Genomic DNA, 12,049 nt, shown 5'->3' on the forward strand with positions numbered 1-12,049 from the left:
CCCTGGTGCCATCATGGTGCTTGGCTTGTCAGGAGCGGATGTGGCCCCACACATGCTGACTCTCCTCCTTTTCATCACTTCTCAGGCACCGCATGGAGAAACATCCCATCTCCTGTCCTGGCATGAGCCCCACCACCATCACATTCCCAGACCCTCCAGCAGCAGCCTTCAACATCACCCGAGCTGCCAACCACGGCTGCCCGCAGGTACAAGGCCGAGTGCATCTGCCGGGATGCACGAGTCTGGCAGCATCCATCCCAGCCGGGTACCGATAAGCATCCCTCCTTCGGCAGGGGAGCTGAGCATCCCATGCAGGGAAAAGCTTTAGGGGCAAAGAGATTCTTTGAGCATCAAAGACACGGTCCCCACATCCACCTCGCCCTGCCTGCAGAAACCCACAGGCAGCTCCTCGGTTGTGCCTTTGTCCTTCATCTTTTCCCCCTGCTCCGCTCACGCCTCCAGCTCGAGTGCCGCCTCTCGAAGGCAGAGACCTTCTCCTCCCAGGGCCTCAAGTACCGCCGGGAGAGCTAGCGACGCACATCTTCAAAATAGCTGTTGCCAGGGAAACATATGCTTTCGGCACGCGGCATCATCAGCAAGCAGGAGGAGGGCCCCGCTTTTGTTCCCGAGCCCTGCCAAAAATTGGCAGGGAGGGAGAGGCAGGGCACTAGAGGGATGGTGGGGCAGGGAGGAGGTACGATGGAGCAGCCGAGCCAGAAGCCAGCATGAAGCTGGCACCCCTCAAAACCAGAGCAGCTCCATCCCTTCACCTCTGAAAAGTGCCAGCCGAAAGCGTGGCAAGGGCAGATGTCCAGCTGCCCCAAAAAGATGGATCCAGCTGGTCCCAAACGCCAGCAGAGCGCACGTTTCTCCATCTCGGTCCTTCTCCCCCGTGTGCTGAATTTTGATTGTCTTGGAGCAAAACACCCTGTATCAACACGTTCGGGGAGCCCATAAATAAAATATTACTTAGAGAAGGCCGGCCAAATGCCAAGTCGCCCACGAGGCGGTGAATTATCATAAAAATTGCTGGTGCATTTCATTCATTACAATAATTGTTGTTTTATTGCCATCCCCCCCACCTCCCTCGGTTGCTCTTTGCAGGTGAGAGGCGAGGGGAGTGCCGGGGACCCTCTGCTTTGGGTCTGCACCTGCTTTGGGTCCCCCTGGAAGCAGCACCCCCCAGCCCCACCATGGCAATGGGTTTGGGGTCCAGGCTGCCCACACTGACTCCAGAGCAGATATTAGGAAAGAAATCCCCCTGCACTTGCCCCCACGTTCTTTTCCTCCCCCCATCTCTTTGCTCCAGGATACAGCACCCCGAGGCTGCGGTTTCCCAGGCAGAGCAGGGATATTTCTCTCCCCTAAATGCAGCCAAAATGCCTTTCCTTTGGATTTATATGGATAAATACACACAAACCCCGGTGAAGGTGTGGTACCCAGGCACTGGGCGAGCCCAAGCCAAGCCCCACAGCCCCGGCACAGGCGGCAGTGCCAGCGCGGAGCCGTGGGAGCCCAACACGGGAGGACGAGTGATTAAACCCGGCCATCTGGCCTGCATGTGTGCTGCTGCCTCCTTCACCTCCTCCTCCTCCTCCCCTCCATGCCCACATGGCTCTGTCTGTCTTAGCATGTCGCTGAGGATGCTCTCCCCAGGGATGCACGAACAGGTTGCTCTGGGGAGCTGCGTAACCCCCATCAGCTCTCTCCCCCATCTCCTACCTCAGTTTCCCCACCTCCCCACATGGTTCTTTCCTGGGGAGGATGAACTCCTAACGCCTGGAAGGAAAGGTTAGGGGAAGGCTGGGAGGAGGAGGAGGAAAGAGTGCGGCTGCTCCGGTTCCAGAGGTTAATGGCTTTCCCTGAGCAAACTGCTGGGCAGGCTAATCGGATTCGATAATTCTGCCAGCCCAGCATGTCCTCTCGCCTGTCGGTTCCCATCAGCGTCTGCAGACAACAGCGCTTGGGTTCACCTTCAGCAGAGCACCCCTCTTACTTAGGGGGTTTTTGGGTTCCCCGGTGGTTAACCCTTCCCTGTCTGGCCGGGAGTCCTGGAGACCTGGTCTTCCTGGCCAGGAGTTAGCTGAGGCCTGCACAGAGCTGCCTGCAAGAGCACTGGGTGCTCTCCTTGGGTGCTCTCCTTGGGCCAACAGCCCCTCTCTCACCAAAAGGGATGGGTTTGGACACACTGGTGGCAATGGCAAATCCATGGGGTGGACAGGCACTGGGCTGTGCCTCCTACAGAAAGCCACGCTGTGTCTGTCCTCCCAGCACCAAGCTCAAGCCTTCGTGATGTTGGTCCCCTCTAAGAAAAATCTCCTTTTTGGCTCTTTCTCTTGGGGACCCTCCATCTTAACCCACTTAGCTGGAGCTTCTTACTCTCTTCTAGGGTCTACACCCCCCAGACAGGCAGCCGTGAGGACCAGGGGATGGCCCCATCCCTTGGGAAGGCAGGAGAGATGCTATGGGCTTGGCCACCTCTACCACTGTTTGTGCCAATGTTGCTGCCTTTGAACCAGCCTTTGTATGGAAGATGAGCTGGGGTAGCCAAGGAGGATGAAGGTGTCTTCCTCCTCCTCCTCCCTGTCCCCTTTGTTGTGCTTCTCCAGGTGGCCCTGGACAGAGGCGGTTGTTGTGCCAAGACGTCTGCCCAGATCAGTGCATCGGCTCTGATGCCATGGCACAGAGCATCCATCTGTCCCGCCGAGCCGGTGGGAGACAGCCCAGCCCTGGCAAGCGCTCCTGCCCCCCGCCCAGTCCCAAAAATCAGGGGGGGAAACTGGGAAGGTCATCTTCCATCCCTGTCCCTGTGAGAGGAGCCATGTGGGCTTGGGACCTCCTACAATTGGGGTCAAATTAACAATATGCTCCCACATTTGACTTTTCCCTTCCCTGCTGAGTCTAAACCGGCACGATCTCACAGTGCCTTGTACAGGTCGATGCCAGGAAAAGTAACTGGAGGCGGCATTTGGTGTTTTTTAGGAGATTTTCCCCCCAAATTGGGCTTTCTGAGGCTGATGAAACAGCCCTGTGGGCTGGGATGCAGGCTGGGAAAGCAGAGGAGCGGCTGGAGGGTGCTGAGCTGATGAGAGCTGCTCCAGTCCGTGTGGGTTTTCCCTAACGACTTACAGGCACAGACTGGGCTCCCTGCAGTCAAAGCAAGCTGCATCCCAGCTAAAAATCCCAGCTGACACTAGGGACACCCTCACAAATTCCCGTCTGAGAGACCCAGCCTGGTGCTGAGCCAGCACTAACAGCGCTGCCCGACGCAGCCCATGGTGGAGGTGTTTTTGGGCTCTGAAGCATCCCAGCCCCACACTCCCCTTGCTAACAGCCCCCAGGGCTGGGTAATGCACCACTGTGGGTCTCCAAGGTGCGTAATGCCCATTAGCATCCCCAAACAGGAGCAGAGGGAGACACACCCCCCCCCCCCCCGCCCCCGCTCTTCCTCCCACCCTCCCCGACAAAGCAGAAATGTGCTGATGCAGAAAAGCCGATCGGCATCTCATCCCCACTGGGTGATGCTGGCCGAGGGGATGGAGTAACAGCATTAAAAAGGAGCTGCTGTCAATAATTTCTTGGCGCTGAGTAGCCAGTGTTAAGGCTGACCTTTGGAGAGCTGGCGGGGCTCTCCGAAGGCGAAGGGGAGCAGCTGCTGGCGGGGATGGACCGATGCCATTTCCAGCGACAGATCGCGGCTCTGGGGATAAACATGTTGCCCACTGTTCGATATCAATCAGGTGACCTGGTGCTCACACTTGGGAAAGGGTTTTGCATGATGTACGGACCCCGAAAGCCTGCTTGCAAGCTTTCGGGGTCCGTATATTGTTGCAAAACCCTTTCCCAAGCGTGAGCACCAGGTCACCTGATTGATAGATATCAAAAGTCTCACCCTGGAGGCAGCACAGCTCATCCTCTGGGATCTTCCCATCATGTTTTTAAGCATGGGGAAGTTGATCCATGTGCTGTTTTCCACCTCTGGCTCTGCAAGGGGGAAGATGCTGTCAGGGATTAGCCAGAAAGAAGCAGCCAAGCTCGAAGACCCAGTGAAAACCAGTTCAAGCAGCTGGGATTTAGGGTTGCTTTTGAGCCAGGGATGGGATACATCTGCACAGGTTGTGCTTTTCTTTACCCCCACCTCTCCTCTCCCTTCTACCTGTCTGCTTATTGATCTCTAGAGAGGGAAGGTATCTGAAGGATAATTTTCTTGTTGTCTCCTAAGATGTCCCGACCAGCTGGGCCCCCAGAGCAGCCGACCTGGGACACATCCTTCCTCTTCCAAGGCCGAGACGTGGCCACCATCTTCTCTGAAGACACCGCCCTGGCAATCGAATATTATCCATACAAAGCCAGTGAGTCTGGGCACCCCACTGAGGATGCTCTCCCTCATCCTCGGGTTTGGCCAGGGGCAGGTCCTAGGCTGCCGTGCCCCCAGCCTGCTGCTCTCACCCTTCCCCAGTGTGGGATGCTCCAGGAACCCTTGTTCCGGTGGGATACTCGGTGCTGCCCCTCACCAGCTGTGTTTTCCGGGAGCTGGCAGCGCAGAGCGGCGGGATGCGCGTGGATGGCCTTGCCGTGCAGGTGAGCCAGGGGTTGAGGGGGTGACACTGGGCAGGGTGGCACGGTGTTGGTACCTATAGCTGTTGGCATGGTGGGAGGGATCTCCGCATCTGGGTGGGCAGCCTGTTGCAGAGCTCCCGAGCACCCCATGGGAAGATGAACCACAGCCCTGGACCTCTGGATGGCATCCGGGTGATGCCAAAGCCACCAGAGTCCTGGTAGAAACCCAGAGGCCAGCGCGGACTGTGACCCTTCCTCTGCCTCCCCAGGGCACGGACCTCAAAACCACGTCTGGGGCCATCCCGACCGTGGGGCTCTGCCTACAGCTCCTTCGATTGGAGGTGAGACGCTGGGGATGGCAAACCCCGCGGCAAGGAGGGACAGGGATGGGGACAGGGCAGGAGGTGGCTCTTTAGAGCTGCCACCCCCTCTCCAAACCTCTCAGGTGGGGATCAGCGGGGCTGGATCCAGGTTTTATCCTTTGTCCCTGTTGTCTCGGGGCTCTGGATCATGCCACTGAGCAGCTGGAAAAAGCAGCGTTGTTCTTGTCCTCGTGCATCCGTCGCTTTCCCAGGGCTTCTGGCACGTGCTCATATTCCCTGGAAATCCCGGCTGGAGGCAGGGAGGGAGGGAGGGTGCAGAGAGGGTGTTTTGGAGAGGCTGTTCACTGTCTCCGTGCAGAGAAGAGCCAGGCTGGTTAACCACGGTGACAAATGTCCAGTTGTCTTCATCCTTCAGCGCTTGGGGTCCCCAGGGATGTCACAGCAGGGAGGGAATTTGGCTGCTTTTCTGGGGGAAGAGGGAACCCCGCTTGTCCTTGGCTCCAGGAGCAGGTTTGGATGCAGCCATGAGGCTGATCGATGTAATTACTGCAGCCGCCAGACTCCGCTCCCATCTGCAAAAAAAACTCCTACCCCTAAAGTGAATTTGGGACAGGTCTGGATGCTGCACTGGCGACTGCATCCCCCCTGTCCCCTGGGAGCTGCGGCGGGCCGGGGCCGGCTGGTGGGGGGCTTTGGAGAGATTGCCCAGGGGGGTCAACGAAAAGGGGTCTGCGTGTGATGAATTATTCACATGGGTGTCACTAAGTGCAGAATTAATCCTTTTGCTTCCAGCTGGCTGCTGCACTAAATTATCACTCGCAGTCATGCGGGAAAATGCTGCGGAATTCATTTAGCTGATTATTGTTTTGATCTGGGAGCTGTATTTTTTTTTTTCCTCTTCCCCAACCTCTCCCTTTCCCCCGCTCCAGCCCTGCCTTCCTTAATATATGTAAGAGCTGGGAGTGGAAACAAAAAACCAGGAGAGCCAGAGCCAGCCTTGGGCTCCTTGTCTGGTTAATTCATCCTGCGGCAGCCCAGGCAGACGGACCCGGAGTGATGCAAATCAATGAGTGAGCTGCTGCCGAGCAGGGTGAGGGCATGTTCGGCTCCTCTCGGCTTTGCCAAGCCCCTTGTTTCTTGCCTGGAGGTCAGGGTTTTCTGAGGAAGATGCCCCAGCTGGCTGGCTGTGATCCCCAGCACCCCAAAACCACAGCCCTGTGGGCAGGGGAGATGTTGTCGGGGCTGCAGGGGCAGAGCCTCTCCTCTCCCCCTTCGGGCAGCCCCAGGCTTCAAGAGATGCTTGAAGGTTGGATTTCAAAGTCCTCAGCTCAGGGATTAGTGCTGAGCTCAGCTTCGGGACAGCAAGAAGGAGCCATACAGGGGCCAGGAGTCAAAGACAGTTAATACAGGACCTGAACAGACCCAGTGAGGCACTGGGGCAGCCTTCGTATCAGGGTTCTCCTTGAGGTGCGAGGAGCCCGAGCATCCCTGCCCATCCTTGGGGCGTGAAGAGCCCCAGCATCCCTGCCTGTCCCCGGGGTGCAAGGAGCCCCCCCTCATCCCTGCCCATCCTTCCCCATGCTCCTTTATCCCATAGTTCTCCCCAGCCAGATGGCAAAGGAGAACACTCACCGAGCTCATCTCGTTTCTTTTCTTATATATATATATATATTTTTTTTTTTTTTTAATGTAGAGAGCTGAAAATGCGTAACCTAGATTGGCTGGGCTTTTTATAACAAACAACAGCTAAATAAACCCTGGGCCATCTGTACTCCCCAGCGCACTCGGAGATGGGCGTAAATCCCGGCTGCTTCGTGGCCCCTGCAGGGATTTCACCGACTCCTACCAGGGGTCTGGATGCTCCCGAGCTTGGCTTTGGATGCTCATGTCGACCCTCCGTGCTGGGAAAATGTCCTCAGCGCCAGGGTTTCCTAGGGATAAGGGGCTCCCCATAAGTAAGACTCATGCCCCAGCATTTCTGCAGGGTCTCAAAACCCTGCTACATTTGTAATAGCCACAGGGAAAGGGTTTGGAGCAGCTGCTTTATTAAAAGCCCAGAGCCCCGACACCAGGGATGAGCAAACAGGAGTCGTGTTATTCCAGGGAAAGGGCAGTGCTGGGTTGCAGCCCCCCATCCTGGTAAAGACACTGAGACCCCCAGATTTACCCCCACCCAGCCCGTTTCCCCTGTGCCTTCATCCCCCTGCGCTCTCTCTTTGGAGCCCAAAGAGGAACAAAAGACTTTGATCATCTCAGGGAGACAAAGAAATCAAAGACTTCAGCAAAACGCTGGCGTTTTAGCAAATTAACGGCTGTCGGCTGTCGCTTGAAAACTGTTGCAGGGGGAAAACCTGCAGCTGACTTCATCCACCTCCGTACTGGCTTGTGGCTCAAGGCAGGGCTCCTGTTTCCTCTTCATTCTTCTTTTTCCACCCCAAATCTGGTGTCTTGCCCAGGAAAGATGAGTTTGACCATGCAGTAGCCAGTGGCAAATCCATGTGCGGGGTCAGCAGGATGTGGTCCCCGATGTGCCTGGGGGATTCTAAGCCCCATCCAAGGGCTGGAAAATACACACCAGAGGAATCTTTATTCCTAAGGGATTTATTCATCACCCCTGTTTATTAACCAGCCCTGTTTTACACTTCATTTCGGCACGACCCCACCTCGCTCACTTGGGACCTTTGGAGTCACCTCAAGTCTCTGCCACCCGCTTTGCTGAGCACCCTCGGTCATGTCACCTGAGATGGGTCTGGGGATGTGCCGGCACGTAGTGACAGCCTCTGAAAAAAGGGAAAAGCTAGTGCTGTTTTTTTCCAGGCAAGGAAAAAAAAAAATCAACAGGCTGGCTATATCATTGCTTAAACAGCCTTAATTTATGTAATTGCTGCCATTTAAAACCAGAAGCAGATCAGTGCCTGGCGTAAATTGTCACAGTGCCGGGGTGTAAATTGTCACCGTGCCAGCCCGGCAATCAAACCCCTTTTGGGCTGGCAAAAAAAAATGGATTTACAATTGGTTGGGGAGTGGGGAGTCGCCATGTGTTTCCCATTATTTCAGCCTGTCTGGCCAGGTTTGTCCTCCACAAGCACTGAAACTGGGGGTTTATCCCCAAACGACATTGCAGGGGATGCGGAAGCTGGTGAAAGATTTGTTTTAGGGAAGCATCGCCCTTCTCTGCTGAGCATCTTCTCTCGGTGAGCCGGAAAACCCTCCGAGGGCTTTTGGCACAGCTGAACTGCTGGCAGCTGAGCTCCTGCTTGCCAGCCCTTGATTGACACCTGTCAGTCAAACACATCACCCATTCCTCTTATTGCATGGCGGATTACAAGAGGCGTTACGGCATCGCTGCCAGCCAGGAGCATTGTTAACTGGGGAGAGCCAAGCCAGCGAGGAACCAAAAAAAACCAAACCAACAGGGAATGTCTTTGTTAAGGAGAATTTGTTGGTTTCCGCCCGCCAGTCCCCGGGGAGTGTTCAGGGCTGCGCTAATTGAATTAAGAGCACGTGCGCTCCGGCGAGCAGCTCTCCGATGGGCAACGGTGGTGGGGCCGGGCTGGCCATCGCTGCAGCGCGGCGGGCAGCAGCTGTACGCCGGCCTCGGTAATTGCAGGCAGAGCCTAAACTGTTGCATTTTGCATGATGCTATTCCTCAGGGAGGGGGAGAGTGGCAGGGTGGGGGCATCTTCACCCCGGCTTTGATGCTGGAGGAGCTCGGTTGAGGTCGGGGCCGGCGGCGTAATGAAATGTGGCTGCACAGGGGACGATGATGCTGATGGTGTTAATGAGGCAGCGATGGGGAAGGACACGGGGACGCCTCCTTGTCCCCCCGCTGCGGAGGAGGGGGGGATGCTCACTGCCCTCGTTAGCTGCACTAACAAGGCGAGGCTGGGCGCAGGCACGGAGTAATACCCAGCAAGGGCCACTTCGCCGCTGCCCACGCCCGCAGCCAATTTGGAGAGGGCGCCCAGCCTGATTGCTCAGCTGGCGAAGCCAAGAGAGCATCTGTGAGGTGGGGAGACAGCGGGGAGCCCAGGGTTTGCTGGGTCACAGCCGCCTGCTCTCAGGTGGTGAAATAGGTGGGTGCCAGGGTGCCATGCCTTGATGTAAGGATCCCAGTATCAAGGCAGGTCCCCATCACCCAACCCTCCCCCAATACCGGGAGCCGGGATGGCCAAGACAGGGCAAAGGTCCCCGTCTGTGCAAGCGGCAGCAAGGAGTGCGCCGACTCCATCGTTTATTCCATTAGATCCAACTTGCCCCTCTAACTGGATTAGAGGGGAGTCTATAAAAGCCAGGCTGGCGGGAGGAGAGCAGGGCGCACAGAGCCGGGCGCGGGAAATGAGGGGCAGGGAAATCACATTACTGCTGCCGGCAGCATCTGGCAGGGGATCTGGCAGGGGCTGCCCATGTGCTGGAGGCGTGTTACCCGGCAGGCACCAAAGCCGGGAGCAGCACCCGGTGGCACAGGGGGTTTCAGCATCCCTTTGTGCCCGCGGGACCTGGGTACTCACCTCCTGCCTGCCCAGGGAAGGGGAGACATGGGCTGAGATGGGCACAGACCTGCTATTTCCATCAACACAGGATTCAGTGCGAAGGACTGCCTCCTCTTCCTCCTCACCTTGTTGGTCCAGCGCTGGTTCATCCCAGGAACCCTCTCTCTGCCCAAAGCTCCCCTTGCACCTTCCAAAGATGGGATGAGTGTGGCCATCCCACAGCTCTTTCCCATCACGCCAGTCCTGGTGACATGTTGGGGATGGTGGGACAGGGGATGTGCAGTGGGGGCAGCTCCTTGCCCCCTCCTTGCCCCTGGCACCGCATCCATCCATCCTAAGACCGTTGCCTCTCTCTCCCCAGAGACCAACAGCCTTCCTGACCCCGTCGGGCAGCGATGCCCTCCCCAGCCTGGACCCCACCACCACCGACACACTCCAGAGGGGTGAAGAGCTACAGGCAGCTCCCTTGCACCCATTTTATTGCCAGGTAAGAACACGTGAGAGTACCTGGTGATGCCACACCAGTTCCCTGCCTGCTGCACCACCCTGCCAGCCTCCACAAAGGCAGGCACCCTGCCTTGTAACAGCGAAAAACTGGCAAAAATCCCCAGTTTTAATCTCTCTTCCAATGTACGCATTGCTGGGAGTGTCAGGTTTTATCCATAGCCTCGTTGTACCAATAATTTCTCGTGTTGTGCCCATGGAGGAGCCCTTCCATCAGTGCCCACACCCCTGGTCCCCGGCTGTTTTGGGGTGGCACGAGGGCTGGAAGGGGGACAGCGTCCCGTCACCTTGCTGGGGGGCAACGCTCGCCGGAGCAGCCTGGATGCACCATCTTCGATCTAATTGCTCAATCCCAAATCCATTTAGCAAATTCTCTCCTATTACCACTGCATTATGTTGGAGACCCCAGGCACCTCCAGCTCATACCTTTCGGCTCCGGGAGAAAAAAAAAAAAAGGCAGCTGTTCTCCTCCTCCAACCCTTTGTACTGATAAATGGAGCCCTTGCATGAATTCAAACCCAGCCCTCGTGGTCCTAATATCTTCCTGTACTTTAAGCCATCTGGCTTTAAAAATAACAGGTCGTTAAACCCCAATTCTGCTTATTAAATAGCTGTAAGGGAAGGGGTGGAGGGGCTCTGTGCTGCCCAAAAACCCGGTTATTTCCCCATCAGCAGCTGCCCAAACCCCTCCTTCAACCCCATCCCTCTCCCTGCGATTCAGGCTGCAAAGCAGGAAGAAAATTAGCAATAAAAACACAACCATAAAAATACAGAAAAGCTATTTTTTTTTCCTCCAGCTGTTTTAATTCCTCCAATCCACTGAGCTTTATTGCTTCCTTTTCCATGGCCACAGCAGCTGCTTTATGCCCAGCCTAATAGAAACCCGTAATGGGGCGTGCGGAGGCGGATACCACAGCACAGCTTAAACGCAATCAGGATGCGAGGTCCAAATCTGATGGACCGAATTGCCCCAGGGCTCCAGACAATCCCCAACACCCTTCAGATCTGCACCAGACCCAGGCCTAGCATCACTGCATGGTCTGTGCGGTGCGTTTTCACCCCCGGCTTTGCTCTTTGCTTGCGCTGATGCCCCAGGCAGCCTCAAATCCAGCTCACTGTAGCCTCACAGGAGCATCCCTGGGTCAATAAAGCAAGGGAAGGTGGGAAGTGGTCTCAAGGATGCTTCCAGCAGCCAATTTTAAATTCTGAGTGGGGCAATGGGAGCCCAGAAAGGGTTTGCACAAGCCCTGGCCACCCCTGCCCCACCTGAGCACCTTCTTTTTTTCTGGCTAAAAATACTAGAAAGCATTTCTGGTGTGATTATTATTCCCCCCCCCCCCCCCCCCCCCAACCTTTGACAGCCGTTTTCTTTCTTTTGCTTTTTTATTCCCCCTAAAGCGCAAATTATTCTCACTCTACTTGCATGGCAGCGTGGGGGATTTGTTTGGGAAGCCCTGGAAAGCCCATCTCCTGACAGCCCCGGGAATCAGGGCTGACACCCTACTAATGGAGCGTGTGTGCGGGAGGGACATGACAGCCCCCCCGGCAGTGGGGTCTGGGGGGGTTTGGGGGGGAGCACTCGGCTGATCACAGCCCTGTCACTTCTTCCCACTTCACTCCGGCTGATCAAACCCGGATCCCCATCCCTACCCTGCGGCTTTCCAGGTCCTGCTCCGGATCTGCTCATTAACGCCTTCATTAAAAAGGGGAGGGGGGCAGGGAAAACAAAGCAATGAGGAATATTATCCAAGATGGGGTAACCCTTCCCTGTCCTGCTCCCACGGGGGCAGAAAACCCTCTGTGCAGGTTTGTGCTGGGACATTAGACCCCCTCCTTGGGCTTACCAAGGTTTGAGGCCGATTTCTGCTGGATGAGCTTTCTGACCTTAGGCTGAGGTTTACACTGGGCTCAGCCTAACTGTGTTTTCCTACACTTCTGCCCTCTCGCTGAATAGATTTGCGCCTCTCTTACCAGTCGATGAATAATTTACGAGCAGCACTTAACGATTAGGGGGGTGTTTTCTCCAGCCTCTTCAAACATTTGCTTCTTCTTCAAGCTTTTCTTTCCCCACTCCAATCACCAGTGTCTCCCTGACCTGTCAACGCCAGGGGCTTTAAAAGCCAAAGGGCCTCTTGTGAGGCTGGGAGAAGCAAATGTCTTTTTTTTTTT

General features: G+C 56.0%; 1 protein-coding gene across 1 annotated transcript in view; it reads left to right on the top strand.

The window, feature by feature from the left end:
- Positions 1-12,049, top strand: part of CCDC33 (coiled-coil domain containing 33) — a 45,160-nt gene that overhangs the window by 20,892 nt on the left and 12,219 nt on the right. The window contains exons 9-13 of the mRNA XM_074836934.1: positions 86-206; positions 4,223-4,352; positions 4,460-4,581; positions 4,830-4,901; positions 9,738-9,863. Coding sequence (XP_074693035.1) covers positions 86-206; positions 4,223-4,352; positions 4,460-4,581; positions 4,830-4,901; positions 9,738-9,863 — 571 coding nt within the window. The remainder of the gene's footprint in view (positions 1-85; positions 207-4,222; positions 4,353-4,459; positions 4,582-4,829; positions 4,902-9,737; positions 9,864-12,049) is intronic.

Source organism: Strix aluco, chromosome 12 (assembly GCF_031877795.1).
Source record: "Strix aluco isolate bStrAlu1 chromosome 12, bStrAlu1.hap1, whole genome shotgun sequence".
In the NCBI taxonomy this organism is placed as follows: domain Eukaryota; kingdom Metazoa; phylum Chordata; class Aves; order Strigiformes; family Strigidae; genus Strix; species Strix aluco.